The sequence below is a fragment of the Myotis nattereri genome, assembly GCF_964212035.1.
Source record: "Myotis nattereri genome assembly, chromosome: 15".
NCBI classification, from domain to species: domain Eukaryota; kingdom Metazoa; phylum Chordata; class Mammalia; order Chiroptera; family Vespertilionidae; genus Myotis; species Myotis nattereri.
The window spans coordinates 49,753,970-49,770,515 of NC_138090.1; the positions used below are offsets into that span (position 1 = coordinate 49,753,970).

The window sequence follows — 16,546 nt, forward strand, 5'->3', positions numbered from 1 at the left end:
GTGCGTAGAACAAAAAGTGAAGGACCGTTCCTCCTACCCCTGCCCCAAACACCCAACAAGCCACTGTTCCCAGAGGCAGGGCCATCAGTTTGGCGTTAGAATTTACACGCGTGTGGTTGTAGACACGTTTATAGTTTCTTCCATGTTTTACATAAGTGGGTCAGTGTCTGTGTTGACCTTTATTTTGCTTTTGTTTTCCCAGTCGAGTAACGGCCAACCATTCGTGTCATTACACGTGACTCTCCTGTTTAAACGGTTGCCATTGGCCATGCATTAGAGGGACACGTTCCATTTCCATAAACCATCCCGTCGGTGTGAGCTCTGTCGCTGTGTAACAGGCCCCACCGCTCAGTGGCTGAAAACAACAGGTGTGGAGAGTCTCACAGTTGCTCTGGGTCAGGGAGTCAGGCACAGCTTCGCTGGGGCCTCTGGCTCAAGGTCTCTCTCAAGGTCGTCGTCAAAGCTCAGCTGGGGGAGGGCCCGCTTCCAAGCTCACTCCAGTGCGTTGGCTGGATTCACTTCTTCCCAGGAGACTGGCCTCGGGGCCTCCCTCCCTCCCTCCCTCGCCCGGTGGCCTCTTCATGGGCAGCTCACTTCCCCAGGTGGGCTGGCTTCTCTAGAAGCGAGAGAGGGCACCCCAGAGGGAAGCTGCAGGCTTTTCAGGACCTAGTCTGGGAAATGCTAGGCCATCACTTCTGTGGTATTTTGTTCATTACAAGTCACTAGGTCCAGCCCACGCTGAAGCGGAGAGGATTAAGGTGGTAATACCAGGAGGTGGGGACCATCGGGTCATCTTGGAGGCTGCTTGCCACACTGTGGGCATTTGGCTTGCTGTGCAGTTTTTCACTATTATACAAAACTGGAGGCCTGGTGCATGAATTCGTGCACAGGTGGGGTCCGGCCAGCCCGTCCAGATCCGGGCCAGGCAGGCCAGGGGACATGGGAGGTTGGTGGCTTGCCCTGCGCCCCCGCCCCCGCCCCCATCGGGGTGGTGAAAGCCGATTGGGGGTGGAAGCTGGCCGGGGAGAGGGGCCCCAGGTGGTTGGCAGGCCGGCCCCACCCCTGGTCGAACTCCCAGTCGAGGGGACAATTTGCATATTGCCCTTTTATTTTATAGGATACTGTGGAGGAGAAGCATATATCTATATTTTTTCTCACATGTGCAAGAATTCCTGTGTGATACATTCCTAGCAGCAAATATTTAAGATTGAGGAGTATGCCGATTTTATTTTTGTTTATTTGACTATTTTAAAATTGAAGTTATTTTTTGCAAATGTAAAACCTTCATATGGTTCACACGTCGTTACCAAAAGCAACCCAACACAGTCCCAGCTCCTTCTGGAAACCACCAGTTTCTCGTGTGTGTTTTCTGAGATATGTATAAGCAGGTGAAAGCAAATAGGGAAGTATATTCATTTTGTGGCTCTTCTCTCCAGCTCACTCTTTCCAGCTCAGAGAAGGAAGACTTGCTTCTTCCCCTCTGTAGAATGGGGATAAGATTGTCAACCTCATGTCCGCATGTGTGAGGATTCAGGGAGTTCTTATGAAGTGTTTAATTTTTCAAAATATGTTTTTATTGATTTTAGAGAGAGAGGAAGGGAGAGGGAGAGAGAGAGAGAGAAACAGCAGTGAGAGAAACAACATCAATCAACTACCTCCTGTACGTCCCCTACTCAGGATCCAGCCCACAACCTGAGCACGTGTCGTGTGCCCTGACCGGGACTCTAACCTGTGACCTCTTGGTGCATGGGACAGTGCTCAATCCACTGAGCAACACTGGCCAGGCTAACTTTTTTTTAAAAAAGATTTATTGATTGATTTTTAGAGAGGGAGAAAGAGAGAAACATGGATTTGTTGTGCACTCATTCATGCATTGTATGTGCCCTGATGGGAGGTTGAACCTGCACCCTCTTGGCATATTGAGATGACACTCTAACCACCTGAGCTACCCCACCAGAGCCTACTTAATTTTCTTAGTCCTCATCTGAAGATATGTTTTTATGGATTTTTTCTTTAGAGCGAGGAAGTGGGGAAGAGAGAGAAAAAAAACATTGATTGGTTGCTTCACGTATGTGTCCCAACAGGGATCAAACCCACAACCTAGATATGTGCCCTGACCAGGAGTTGCAACCTTTTGGTTTATGGGACGATGCTCCAATCAATTGAGCCACCTGCCCAGGGCTAATTTTTTTTTGGGGGGCGGGGGGGGGTAGATATAGTGGAAGGGAGGGGCGGGGGGAGAGAAAGGCTCATGGATTGGTTGCCTCCCCACCTGCCCTGACTGGGAATCAAACTGACCTCTTGGTTCATGGGGAGATGTTCAACCACTGAGCCACACCAGCGGGGCTGGGGTGCCGAGATTTTAAACTGACACCTGCCAAACTGCCCCCCTCCAAAATACATCTGGTCTACCCACCCCCGCCTCCCAGCGCACAGAAGGAAGCGCCCCGGCGGGACCGCACCCACCTTACCTCTGAAGGTAAGGAGAAAGGCTTGGGGTTGGGGAGGTCGGCTTTACAGCCTGAGAGCCTTTGGGACAGTACGCTGGAGGGCAGGTGGCCGAGAGGCAGATGTGAGAGATGCCCCAGCGACAAGGATGGGAGGGTCCTAGCCCCGAGGTGATGGCCGTGAGTGGGCTTCTGGCAGGAGGGAGAGAAAAGTGAGGTGTTTGCAAGTGGGGGCCAAGGGCTTCTGCTGAGAATATAAAGTCTTGAGACTTTCCCCTTGGCCTTTGCTCGAACCGTGACCTCTGATTCTTGCCTCTCAATCCTTGGTTTCCCTCTGAAGGGTGGGGGTAAGATTGTCAACCTCCTATCCTCGTGTGTGAGGATTCAGTGCGTTCTTATTGTTTAAGAAATAATACCGGTTGTTGTTTTTCCACGAATGTTTTAAAATTAAATGGTACAGCCCTGGCCACTATGGCTCGGTTGGAGCATCGTCACATACACCGAAAGGTGGCGGCTTCCGTTCCCGGTCATGGCCACATACACATGCGCCGACTGGGAATCGAACTGTGACCTCTTGGTTCCTGGGCAGATGTTCAATGAGGTTGTAGATTCGATCCCTGGTCAGAGCACATGTGGGAGGCAACCAGTTGATGTTTATCTCACACATTGATGTTTCTCTCCCCTATTTCCTTCTTCTCTCTCTCAAAGAAATTTTAAAAAGCATGTCCTTGGGTGAGGACTTAGAAAAGTCAGTGATGCAGGCTGGCTTCAACACCAACCACCAGCCTGGCCCGTTCTAGCGTGTGTGGCTGAGGACACCAGGCCATTGTTCTGGGAGCCTCGAGTAGAGTGGAGGAGGGCGAACCCGTCTCCAGGAGGTACTCGGGAACCTTACAGAGTAACAGGAAGCAGCAGCAGGGGCCCAGTTGACACGGGAGGTCATATTTGCAGTTCATTTGTTTGGGAAATATTGACTGGGGGCCTGATGGGGTTTGGGGCTGTGACAGTGAGAAGGTCAGTGTGGTTCCTGCCTCCTGGGAGGAGGAAGTGGCCGGACAGCTCACCTTGCAGACTCAGTTCTCAGACCTGCAGGCAACACTCGAATGAGACCTTGAAGAATCAGTGAGAACTTGCAGTTTCATGCTCAGTAAATAGTACAGATTATTCTCTGATCGTTACAGCTAGAGGAAGGGCACACCAGATAGAGGGAACAGTGTAGGCAAGGCCGATGGCTACAGGCCAGGGGCACATTGCAGATAAATAGTTAAGCGGCCTGTGTGTGTGTGGTCACATCAAACTGTTATGTTAACAAATCTGTAAATCTCAGCGGCTTAAAGGATTGCCTCCCTTCTCCCCACCCCCACCATGACAGCCTGTCAGGCTGGGTCTCATGCTCTCACCCGGGCACCAGCTTCCCTATTTGGGCGTCCTTAACTCCCCACCACGGCCCAGCGCACACCGGCTCTTACCTGCCTGGGACCGGACGTGACGCTCGTGCTGTGAGGCTCACGCTTGTGCTCCCACAGTGAGGATTCCATAGTCCCAGCCGAGCACAGGGACAGCGGGGACACGGTCTCCTGGTGCACGAACACTCCCCAGCCCCTCTGGAGGCGTAGTCGATGCTTAGACCTCAGAGCCCTGTGCTGGGTTCCGGGATGGAGCCGTGAACAAGCCAGACGTGGTCCTGGCTCTTCCCAAGCTCCCAGCCACGCTTAGTGACTCCCACTTAGTGACGAGGAAGTTTAAGGAAGAATGTGTAGCTTTTGGAGAGCGCGCACCGGCCGGACCTCTCAGACCAGCGGTCGCCAACCCGTGGTCCGCGGACCGCTGGTGGTCCGCGAGGTCCGAAAGGTTGGCGAGGGCTGTTTTAGGCATGATTTTGTAAATGAAGAAAAACGGGAAACCCAACACATGGGCAGCCTTTTCCCCACTTTTGTCCACGTTGTCTTCATGTTTTCGTCTCTGTCACATGCACACCCAGCCTACACGTACTCCGTTTGCCCTCCTAGTGAACTCAGACGCTAGTCGATTTGATTCAACCACAGTTGGCCAAAGGGGATTACTTGAGAGGGACATACCTGTGTCAGGGTAGGCTGGGTTATGTCCCGATAACAGCTCGATATCGCAAAGGTGGGTTTTCTCACCCTTGCTAGGTAGAGATCTCACTCGGGCTGAAAGATCTCAAATAACACCAAGGATTAAAGGCTCCAGACTGGACTCCCAGGTCACTTTTGCGGAGATCTCACTGGCCAGAAGCAATCCCGTGCCCCCACACAACCATAATGGCCCCAGGAAGTGGAATTCTTTCCATGTGACAAAGAACATTTCAACAGACACCTCTAGGTAGCCCCCAGACCTTTTCTTGTAAGTATTGGCTTCCCAGTTACCATACAGCATATTGTGTACACTGTACCCACAAATCACAGCGAGTCGTCATTTCCACAGGTTTTGGTTTGGTTTGGTTTGGGTTTTTTTAAGTGACCTGAGAACCTACAGACACTCAGGAGAAGCAAACGGAAGGCTGGGTCTTCCTGGGTTTTTATGAGCTTTTCTGTTCAATCATTTACAGGTGCTTTGCTTGCAGCGACTGTGGCAGCATTTTTTTTTAAAGCAGCTCACCTTTATCCTTTCCAGTGCAGGCAGCCTGGTTTGCATATAAACAATTCTCGCATTAATATTATACCAGAGGCCTGATGTACGAAATGCGTGTAAGAGTAGGCCTTCCTTCCCCCGGCTGCCGGCACCGGCTTCCCTCAGAGCCCCAGCTTCATCTGGAAGGTCGTCCGGAAGGACGTCCGGTCTAATTAGCATATTATGCTTTTATTATTATAGTTTGCTGGGACTAAGTTATTAACTTAGGAACAACTGCCATAACCCTAAACAGGATTTGGTAACAGCTACTTTTTTTTTTTTTTAAATATATTTTATTGATTTTTTACAGAGAGAAAGGGAGAGGGATAGAGAGTTAGAAACATCGATGAGAGAGAAGCATCGACCAGCTGCCTCCTGCACACCCCCCACTGGGGATGTGCCTGCAACCAAGGTACATGCCCTTGACTGGAATCGAACCCGGGACCCTTCAGTCCGCAGACCGGTGCTCTATCCACTGAGCCAAAGCAGTCAGGGCGGTAACAGCTACGTCTGAGGCAGTGTGCAGCCTATCTTAGAATAGCCTGCTAACGGCACCAGGTTTACAGATGACATGAACAGCGTCTTTCAAACTGTCGCACTGGGTGAGCAAGCTGGCCCCAGAGAGCTGTGCTGTAGTGTTTCCTGTGGAATTTCAGCCTCCCTTTTCACTCCTCATTCTGACATGCTCTCCTTTTGGTCGTGCTGGAGCGTCTCCTGGCCCCCCTTTCTCCTGTTTAGGCAGCCCCGGCAGTGCCATGTGCTGATGGGACCTGAAGGACGGGAAGACAGGGACGAGGTGGAGAGCAGGAAGGATGGTCAGGCTGGAGATGCAGCAGGGGCGCATGAGGCTGGGCCTTAGGCCGTGGTGAGGAGTTTGTGTTTAACTCTAAGGGCCTTGGGGAGCCACTGGAGTGTTGGATTAGTGGCATGAGAGACAAGGTTAGAGGTTGTCATTCTGGCAAGAGATCTCTATGGCTTGAACCAAAGATAATGGTGAGAAACGAGGATTTCGGGAGATCAGGGAGGTGTCTGTCCCTGTGGTCCTTGCTCCTTCCTGCCGGACACGGTGGTTATCGGGGCTCTGGAGGTACATGTTGACATGTAATTTGAAGTCTGGGTTCAGAGATCCCTGTCTCTCCATTTGGCCACAGTCTAGGACACAGTGGGGGCTCAGGGCTGGGCTCCATTAGCCCTGGGAAATCCTTGGGCAGGTGGCTGCGTGGATGGGAATAGGACCCAGAGCAGGGCTGCTTGAAATTTACTGGTCACTCCTCTGTCTCAGGGCCTGACCTCTAAAGGGATGTGCTGTCCCAGTCTCCATCCACACACACGATCTTTGTAATCTCATTCATTCTCCCCTCAAAAGCTGAGGACTCCCTGCTTCATCTCCAGACTCCTCTGTCTGCATTACTTAGTCAACGTCTCAAATGCAAGTAGGGATTCCTGCCTCCCGCCTCTGCCGCCCCAACCTGTCCCTCCTGTGGTCAGCTCCCTTTCCCCAAATGCCACCTCTGAACAGGCACAAACCTTCGCCCCTCTCTTTCTCTCACTCTCTACACAAGTCCTGTGGGCTCCAGCTTGAAAATAAATTGTGAAAATGACCACCTCCACTGCGGCAAGCCTGCCTGCCACCCATCCCATGTGTCCTCTCACCTGGATTCTTTAAAAAAAAAATAATCCTCACTGGAGGACACTTTTTCCATTGATTTTTAGAGAGAGAGAGTGGGAGGGTGGGTGGGAGGGGGAGAGAGAGAAACATAGATGTGACAGAGTGATTGGTTGTTTCCCGCAAGCTTCCCAATCGGGGCAGAGATCAAACCTGCAACCCAGATATGTGGCCTTGCCTGGGAATCCTGGGAATCAAGCCTGCAACCCTTTGGTGCCAACACTCTAATCACTGAGCAGCACTGGCCAGGGCTCGCCGGGATTCTTGCCAGTCCCCTTCCTATCCTTCTGCTTCCACTCATGCCATACAATCTTATTTTCAACACAGCAGCCAGAGGGGTCCCTGAAAAAGGCTTTAAATATTTCAAATTATTTTTCAATAGGTGACACACATGTTAAAAATTTCAAATTGTCTGAAATAGTACACGGAGTCTCCTTCACTCTGCTGTGCCCCCGCCCCCCACTCCCAATTTGCTGCCATGTCTCCTCAGAGGTGACTATGGATCCCAGCTTCTGTATTGATACTGTGTGCATGACTCCGTGCATTCGATGAACGATTTCTTTAAGATGTGAGACTGTCCTTCCCTTGCCCGAAACCTTTTGGTAGTTCCCCAGCAAAATGAGACTAGAATCCAAATTCCATCCCAAGCTACAGGGACCCTGCTGTGGCACCTGGACCCTCCCAACTTCCACTGCTGTCCTCCACCCACTGCGCTCCACCCCGCTGGCCTCCCTTGTTTGGGATTTGTACCCCGTTGTTCCCTCTTCGTAACACACGCTTCCAGCCCATGTAGAACCGCAGGCTGCTCAAAGGTCACTTTCCTGGCTTCTCTGCGCACTGGCTCTATTTCACACATCGAGAACTGCGATGATGCGTTCCCCATTGGGCCATGGGCTCTGACAGACCTGGTCTGTGGTCATACTTAGGTTTCCTTTAGATCCAGGTGGGGCCTTAAGGGAGGCAACTGATCAATGTTTCTCTCACATCCATGTCTCCCTCCCTCCCTTCCTCTCTCGCTAAAAACCAATAAACATATCCTCGGGTGAGGGTTAAAAAAAAAAGAAGAAATAGGGAAATTGAAGCAAGAAATCTTACACAACTGCTAAGTGAACATGCAGTCATTTACTTGAATGAAGGAGGGAGGGAATCAATGAATGGTCCTGAGAGGCGGGTGCGAGAAGCGGCGCTACAGAGGCGAGAGGGCGGTGGGCGGAGCCTAGGGAGCGGGGCCAATGGGCGCACAGCTGTGGCCCACCGTGTCTCCCCCGGCCCAGGTCTAGCCTTGGCCGCGCGGGGGCCGCTGGGAGTTGTGGTCTCCTGCCGACCTAGCCACGTCACGGCCTTCAAACCTGAAGTCCTCCCCTTGTGCATGGTACGACCCGTATCGCCAAACCTCTAGGCAGGTTTCCCCGCCCGAAGGCCCTTTTTGCTCCCTCTTTTCCTGGAATCTCTTGCAGTCCCCGGGCTTCGCGGGTCGGGGACTCGGGCTAAAATCTCCCGGATCCCGCCCTCACCCCGGAGCCAACTTGGTATCGTCCTCTACGTTTATCGACTCCCCCTCCACCCGTTGGTATGGCCTCCGCCAGGGTCCCCTGAAGTCGTTTCCCACACGTCCTCTCGGGTCCTCCCGCCCTCGCTTGAGGCCCACTGTGCCTTCCAATCGCCTCGCTCCCCGCCCCGCACACCCTCTCCGCTCCCGGAGCCCCCGCCACAGTTTGGTACACGCTGGCCACGCCCCTCTCGGCGCTCTTGGTATGCGCCGCGCTCCCCCCGCTCCCCGCAGTGGTTCGGCCGCGACGACCCCTCTTCGGCGGCGCGGCCCCCGCGCTTGGTACGGCCCATCCCGTTTCCCCGAGAGCCGCCTACTCGCGCCCCTCAGTCGGTGGAGCCCGCAGCCCCCTGCGCGGCCTGTGGCATCCGCACAGTCTGCTCGGCCCGCGCCCGTCATGGTCCGTCCGCGCCGCGCTCCGCACCGCTCCGGCGCTGGGGGCCCCCTCGGGGGTCGCGGCCGCCCCCCGCGGCCCCTCCCGGTGCGCGCCGCCCGCTCACGCTCCTGGCCCGCCAGCCCCCGGGGCCCGCAGCCGCCGCGGATCCGGGCCCGCTCGGCCCCTCCCATGGTGAGCCCCCCCGCCCTTTTTCCAGAGCCTTCCACGGCCCCGCCCCCCGGGCTCCCGTCTTTGTCCGCGGCCCCCTCTTCTCTGGGGTCTCCCAGGTGGCTCCGAAGGGTGGTCCCGCCGGGGGCCGGGTTCCCCCGTGGAACCCCTCGGTGGTACGCGCCGGGCTCTCCCCTTTGTTACGGGTTCGGGCAGGGGCGGCGGGGGTGGGGTACGGGGGCGGGGCGGGCTCAAATTACTGCTGACTCCGCGGCCGGGTCGGAACGCGGGTGGGGGGCTGGCGGGCCGACCGTGGACGGTCGGTGCGCGCGCTTGTTTTTCCATTTGGAAAGTTGGCCTCTCTCCGGACAGGAAATGGGGAGACGAAGGAGGGGTCTGGGGGCCGGCGGCGAGGGGGGCCGTCTTGCCCTCGCGCGCCCAGGTGTTGCGCTCGGGGGCGCTGTGCGCGGCGCCCGTGGCGTGTGCGCCCAGGTGTGGGATGCCCAGACCTTCGACATAAACATCGAGCTGTGCCGGCGCACGAAGCCACCCGGCCTTAAAACACGCACATACTTTTCAAAACCTGAACAAAGCTGCTCTGTCGGTAAAGCTGCACGTCCCGCTGCTCGCACGCTCGCGCCGAGGTGCGTTTCCCCCGAGGCCCCGCGCCGTGCATGGCCCGGAGCTGTGGCAGCTGCACACGAGCTGCCTCCAGCCTCTGGACACCCAGACTCGGAGCACCCCCCCCCCCACATTCCCCGTCCTGCGCGGCCTCCCCTCTCACCAGCCGGCCCGTCGACGTTTCACAGGCGCTTCTGGACCCTTAACCCCCCTCCTCGAAGGCTCCCCCCCTTCCAAGTCCTGGCGAGGCGCCCCCACGCAGGAAAGAGCAGAGCAGAGGTCGGGGCGAAGCCAAGTTTCGCAGACACTTGCCCAGATGGGACGTTTCCTTTAGGGCCGCCCTGCGCCTCGCCGGGACCTGCCCCCCTGCTGTTGCAGGTGCTCCCGGCTGAGGCAGCGCCCGGGTGCTCACTCTCCAGACCCCAACCTCTTTCGGGTCCTGGGGGGTCACCCTGCCCTCCCGGAGACGCTGGTCTGTCGGGCCGGGTGCTGTCACTGCGCCTCCCGAGGCCTGTGCCCGGCAGCGGTGCCGCCACCCAGGGGCGTGGAGACCCGTTCGCCACCGCAGACCCTGGGCGGCGAACACCCCCTCTGCACCAGGCTTCTCCCCCAGACCGAGGGCATGCTCGCTCAGGTGTTTTTGCTTCGAGCTCCCTTCCCAAATAAGACGCTCCCGGCCCGGAGACACCTGTGCGCTTTGTAGGAAAGTTGGAAACGCCCACTAGCCAAGAGGTGGAGGCAGCAGGCGCTGTTTTATTCACTTGCTTGTCTCGCTGCCTGGGGCCCTCGGAGTGAGCTTTGTCACGGTTCCTCTGCCGGGAGTTGGGGAGCTGGCCTGTTTGCTTTGAGATGTTTGGTTTGAAGGTGGCTGGGAGAGGACCCTGTGAGTGAGCGCGTGGCTTTGCCGGGTTGGGTTTTGTTGCTGGAACGTTCGGTTTCTGCACACGCTCTCCAGCCGCTGTGTTCGAGACCCTCCAGGTGTCGTCACCTCCTCCTCCACAGTCTGCTCTGCGCGGTTCTGTACTGTGTGTGCTTCTGGCCCCGCGTCTCCGCCTGCCTGGGGTCAGCCTGACATGGCTGCACCCTGGGGTGCGGGAGGGACAGCAGCAGCAGCCGCCTGGAGAGGCTGGCGGGAACCAGAGGGAGAGTCTGGACTTAGTCATGAGGAGCCTTGGAAGGAAGGGCTTTGAGCGTGGGCAGGATGGGGCGACCCAGTGTGACAGACAGACAGACACAGCCCAGGAGGGCTTGCGCGTTGCGGGGGCTGCAAGGAGACCCTGGGCCCCAGAGAGCTGGGCCTCAGCAGAGGGACCCAGGGATCAGGCTGGGAGGGTGAGTGGGTGGCGCCTCCTGGGGGGGGCGGGGGCGGGATGGTGCTCCAGGCTGAGCCCAGCGAGGAAAGGCCAAGGGGGCAGGCTGGCGGCTTCGAGGGACCTTGCGTGGGCGGATGTTAGTGGCTGGGGCAGCGGGTCAGCCAGGCAGGGTCTCAGCCCTGGGTCCGAGGGGTTTGGACGTGGTCTGGGTGTTTCTGAGCGGGAAGTTTGGGTCTGAACATTGGGTGGCCCTTGGGGTGGGTGGGGAACAGCCTGCCCTTGTGGCTGCCCAGCCTCAGGGGTCCCCCCTCTTCCACAGCAAGGTGCCCGGGTGTTCGGGGCCCTGGGCCCCATCGGGCCCTCCTCGCCGGGGCTGGCCCTCGGGGGCCTGGCGGTGAGCGAGCACCGGCTCAGCAACAAGCTGCTGGCCTGGAGCGGCGTCCTCGAGTGGCAGGAGGTGAGCGTCCCATGGGCGGGGGGGGGGGGGGGGGGGCGGGGGGGGGTGCCCCACAGGTTCCTGGGCGTCTGAGCTGAGACTCGCTCCTGCCACAGAAGCGCAGGCCCTTCTCTGACTCCAACGCGAAGCTGAAGCGGACCCTCCCCTGCCAGGCCTACGTGAACCAGGGCGAGAACCTGTGAGTCCCCGTGGGCGGGAGGGCGGGCGGGCGAGTGGGCCGGCGGCTGGGGGGCCAGGACCCCCCCTGACCCTCTCCTCCCACAGGGAGACCGACCAGTGGCCACAGAAGCTGATCATGCAGCTGATCCCGCAGCAGCTGCTGGTGAGACCCGCCCCAGCCCCCCGAGCCTGCTCCCCAGAGCACCCCACCCAGTGGTGACCCAGCTGTCCCTTGTCGCCCCCAGACCACCCTGGGCCCCCTGTTCCGCAACTCGCAGCTGGCGCAGTTCCACTTCACCAACCGGGACTGCGACTCCCTCAAGGGGCTCTGCCGCGTCATGGGCAACGGCTTCGTGAGTGGGCGGCGCGGGGGCGGCTGAGGGGGGCAGGGGCTCCCCCGGGCACTTTGGTGACGGCTCAGCTGGGACAGCCCGAGTCTGGGCCCCGGGTGAGCTCTCCTAGGGGCAGGGGAGTCGCTCTTGTGAAGGCGCCCACCCGCCTCGGGCTCCCGGGTGTGAGCCAGGGGCCTGGGAAAGGGGTGACGGGAGTGAGCCAGGAGGGACTGGTCTGTGCTGGGGCTCGACTTTCTCACCCGGCAAGTGGGTGTTTCCCGGGGCCCCTGGGAGGCGGGGTCTGTCACGTGGGTGATTGGCGGGCAGAGTGAGTGCTCGGTAACGGCCAGCTGCTGAGACGTGTTGGGATGTGGACACCGGATGTCAGGAGTTGAACTTGACCCGGGCCTGGTGTGAGCAGCACCCTCCCCAAGGGGTGTGGCCTGATGTGGGAGCAAGTCCTCTGCCCAGGAGCCCGGAGGGCTCGGCTCTGGGGTCCCCTGTGTCCCTGTTCCTCTGTGGATCGGGCCACCCCCCGGAAGGGGGCGGGTGCCGTGTGTGCCCCGACCCCGATGCCCAGGTGGGCCCCCTTCCCTCAGAGCCCGGACAGGCCAGGGGTGACGTGTGGGTCTCCTGTCTGACGCCTTCGAAGGGCCTGCTTGGTGCCTGGCCCCGGCTGCAGGCACGGTGGGCGTCACCCTGAGGCCTGTCGGTCACTCTTGTCCTAGTAGGTGTCGGGGAGGCCAGAGGCAGGTCCCGTGAGGGAGGGGACCAGACGTCAGGCAGGTGGTGCGGGGCGTTGTGGGAGGTGTTCCCCCCTTTGTCCGGCACCCCAGTGGGGACATGTCAGGTTCACGTTCCCCCACGTCCACTGAGAGGGCACGGGCATCTCGGGCAAGGAGCACTGTGGGCATTTCCTGGGTGCACTGCTGGCACAGGTTTCACGGGGAGTCAGGTCCAGACACGCGGTAACTTACCTTAGGTCTCAGCTGGGAGGAAGCAGGTGGCTGGCCCTCCTGGCAGCTGCCCTGGCACAGGCAGCGACCTCGGCAGCTCCATGGGGCGGGCTTGAGACGGGGTGTGGGGGACAGACCCCTAACCCACACCCACACCCACACCCACACGTGGGTCCCCGGCCGACCTGACTCAGGGTGGGGGTGCGGTGCAGGCCTCTCACACCGAGACCTGGGGGTCGGCTCATGGACCTCTGTCCGTGCGGGCAGGCGTGGGGTCAGGGAAGGGCATTCGGCCCGTCAGCAGTGCCCCGGGGTCCCTGACCTCCGACCTCCCCCCAGGCGGGCTGCATGCTCTTCCCCCACATCTCCCCCTGCGAGGTGCGCGTGCTCATGCTCCTGTACTCGTCCAAGAAGAAGATCTTCATGGGCCTCATCCCCTACGACCAGAGCGGCTTCGTCAACGCCATCCGGCAGGTCATCACCACCCGCAAGCAGGTGCGCCCGGGTGTCTCATGCCAGTGAGATTGAAGGCCGGGAGGGATGACAGTGGCTCCCAGGAGGTGGAGAGGGGGAGGGAGGTGGGGGCAGGCCAGGGCACACTGGCCATGGAGGGTGGTGTGAGGCTGGGAGGCCCTGCAGGGTGACCAGGTGTCTTACCAATGTCCCCTTCTCCCGTGTCCCCGGGTGTAGGACATTTTGTAGCTGCCGGTTCTTACAGGCAAACCCTGTGGGCTTTGTGCCCCCGGCTGAGGGTTGGCACTTGTCTTGGGCACATGGGAGCCATGGGAGGTCTGAGAGCAGGCGAGGAACAGGCCCGGCTCTCGGAGTGTCTGGGGCTGTGGACAGACTGGAGGCTGAGAAACCCTGGCTGGTCTGTGGGGGGAGGCGGTGGGCAGGCTGGGCCCAGGGGACAGAGGCAGGGACGGGAGGTTGGGGGGCTGAGGCACCAGCCCACACCGCGCCCCGTCTCCTGTAGGCAGTGGGACCCGGTGGTGTCGCGGGCCCAGTGCAGATTGTCAACAACAAGTTCCTGGCGTGGAGCGGAGTCATGGAGTGGCAGGAGGTGAGCCCTGGGGCGGGCGGCCGGCCGCTTGGGGACCCGCGCACCCCCCTGGCTCAGGACCCCTCCCACTCCTGATGCCCCCCCTTCCTGTCCCCCAAAGCCCAGGCCTGAGCCCAACAGTCGGTCCAAGAGGTGGCTGCCGTCGCACGTCTACGTGAACCAGGGCGAGATCCTGTGAGTGTGGGGCTGGGGGTGGAGGAGGCATCTGGGCGAGGCCGGCCTCCTGACCCTGGTGCCCTGGTGCCCGCAGGAGGACGGAGCAGTGGCCGAGGAAGCTGTACATGCAGCTCATCCCGCAGCAGCTGCTCGTGAGTGCCGGGCGGCTCGGAGCCAGACCTGGGGCCGGGGTGGCGTGGGAGCTGAGCTGGAGGAGGGCCTGCTGGGTGGAGGGAGGCTCCTGAAGGCTCGGGGGCCGGAGAGGCCGGCCTGGCTTTGGGGGGGGGGGGGGGGTCACAGGCCTGTGGGGATGGAGCGGGCACCATGCGGGGCGGGGCGGGGCAGGCGGGGCAGCTGTGGATGGTCCCACCCCCTCCGCAGACCACCCTGGTGCCGCTGTTCCGGAACTCCCGCCTGGTGCAGTTCCACTTCACCAAGGACCTGGAGACGCTGAAGAGCCTGTGCCGCATCATGGACAACGGCTTTGTGAGTGGGCGGTGGGGCGGGAGCGAGTGCCGGGAGCGGCCCGCAGGACAGACAGACAGATGCCCAGGGCGTTTCAGTGACGACAGATGAACCGAGGGGCTGTCTGCAGAGCCGCTGGGGAGGCAGCAGCCCACAGCGATGTCATGTTTGCTGTGAGCCACGCACGGGCTCCTGGTCCACGCGCCTCCCGAGGCCGTGCTGTCCTGACCCATTTTACGGACGAGGAACCGGGTTCCCCAGGTGCCGGGCAGGGGCCCCGCAGGCCCGCGCTGGCCTGTCCCCTCTGCTGCGTCTGCGTTTACTTAGCTCTGCGGTGACCTCACGGAGCACCTGTGCTCCCAGGGGCGGGCACGCTCCCTCCAGGTTCCCAGGGTAAAATCTCGGGCTCCAGAAGGCCCCTGGCCAGGCGGGGCGGCGTCTGCTTCCAGTCGGGCGGCACTTCTGGTGGGACTGGGCCGCAGTCTCCCCGCGGCCGCCTGCACCCTCGCTGTCCACTGTTCCCACGTCTGTCACACGGGGAACCTGTTTGGAGTCGCTGGCGTTGCCACAGGCGTGCGGCTGGGTATTGGGGGCTGCTGTGCGTTCCTTTTGTGATGAGAGTGGGGAGCACAGAGCTCGGGGCCCGTGTGCCCCAGGTTGGCCTTCCGCCCGCTCGCTGGTGCGTCCATGTCATCACTGTGGGCTCAGGGGCAGCGGGAGGGGCGTGCACTGGGCTGGGCTCACCACGGGCCTCCTCCTGTCCTCCTGTCCTGTCCCAGAGGCAGTGACAGAGCCAGGCCTCCCCCCCAGGCTCTGGGGACCTGCAAGTCTTCGAGCTCAGCCTGGGCTGGCTGACCTGTGACGACCCCTGGCCTTGAGCAGGGAGGAGCCAGGGAACTGGGTGGGGAGCACGTGGCCCTGTGCCTTCTGCACCGGGATCCTTATTACATGAAGCCTCGTCCCTGACTGGTCTGGGCCGGCGGCCTCCCTCCCTCCCAGCCTCCGAGCTCGGCCGCTTCCGGGCGTCGCATGGGATGAGGGAGCCTTAGTGCCGGGCGTCCTTCCCAGGGAGGTCCCTGCGTGGCTGACCCGGAACGCTGCACCCCGTTTTGGGGCCTGTGTACTTGCCCCTGTGGCGCCCCCACAGCAGGGGCTGGCATCCTGAGCTCTTCTGTGCAGTCAGCTGGGCCTGGGACAGTCGTCTCTAGGCTTCCGTCTCCGTGTCCCCAAGTGGGAGCAGGAAAGGGCCGCGAGGACAGAGCAGTTAGGACACGCTCGGCTCATGTGCTCTGAGGGACGCCGGCCTGTGTGCTTCTGAGCAGGGCCTTGGGGACCGCAGCTGCCCCCCCGAGACGGCGGACAGCGCCCTGAGCCGTCTCCGAGGGTGGGGGCAGCTGTGACCAGGGCCGCCCTGACACTGCCCTGCGCCCCCAGGCCGGCTGCGTGCACTTCCCCTACAAGGCCTCGTGCGAGGTGCGCGTGCTCATGCTGCTGTACTCCTCGGAGAAGAAGATCTTCATCGGCCTCATCCCCCACGACCAGAGCAACTTCGTCAACGGCATCCGGCGCGTCATTGCCAACCAGCAGCAGGTCCTGCAGCGGAACCTGGAGCAGGAGCAGCAGCAGCGAGGGGTGAGGCGGGAGCAGGGCGCCCAGAGCCTTTCTCCTCCGGCCCGGCCCGCTGCTGACGCCTGGCTTCTTCCCCCACAGATGGGGGGGTAGTGGCCACCCCCGGCCTGGGCCCCTCTAGGAGTCACAGACGAGGCCCCCGGTGACACTGGTGAGTGGCAGCCACATGGAGTGTGGCCTGCTGGGGTTTGGGAAGAAGTGTGACCCTGGCTTTGACAAGACCAGATGCATGGCAGGTGGCAGCGGCCCCTGCAGCAGGGAGGAAAGGGCTCTGCTGGGCAGGGGGAGGCCATCCCTGGCCCCCAGGGCCCTGCAGCTCATAGGTCCAGGTCGCCCAGTAGGGGGCCCAGGGGCTGCTGGGAGCCCCCACCCAGACCGTCCCTCTCCGCCCCGTTCCAGGTCGGATGCTTCTGAGCAGGGCCCTTGGAGACCGCAGCTGCCCCCCGAGACGGCGGACAGCGCCCTGAGACGTCTCCGAGGACAGTGCCATCCATGTACGTTTCCCCAATAAAGTCTTTTAAAAGCCCACGGGCCACTGTTCTCAGCGCCGGCGGCCAG

The 16,546-nt window shown here is 60.4% G+C and overlaps 1 protein-coding gene across 2 annotated transcripts; it reads left to right on the forward strand.

The window, feature by feature from the left end:
- The first annotated feature begins 1,408 nt into the window (after nt 1-1,408).
- Nucleotides 1,409-16,514, forward strand: PTOV1 (PTOV1 extended AT-hook containing adaptor protein). 2 transcript variants are annotated; one of them, XM_081108217.1, is made up of 13 exons: nt 1,409-2,479; nt 11,091-11,228; nt 11,324-11,406; nt 11,493-11,550; nt 11,633-11,740; nt 13,015-13,170; nt 13,652-13,738; nt 13,839-13,912; nt 13,989-14,046; nt 14,276-14,380; nt 15,794-15,991; nt 16,070-16,139; nt 16,388-16,514. In XM_081108217.1, the coding sequence occupies exons 4-12, from the start codon at nt 11,524-11,526 to the stop codon at nt 16,079-16,081; spliced, it is 825 nt and encodes a 274-aa protein (XP_080964343.1). In that variant the 5' UTR covers nt 1,409-2,479; nt 11,091-11,228; nt 11,324-11,406; nt 11,493-11,523; the 3' UTR covers nt 16,082-16,139; nt 16,388-16,514. The 2 variants fall into 2 exon arrangements, with proteins under 2 accessions (XP_080964343.1, XP_080964342.1); XM_081108216.1 differs by lacking the exon at nt 1,409-2,479 and adding an exon at nt 8,595-8,861.
- The last annotated feature ends 32 nt before the right edge of the window (nt 16,515-16,546 follow it).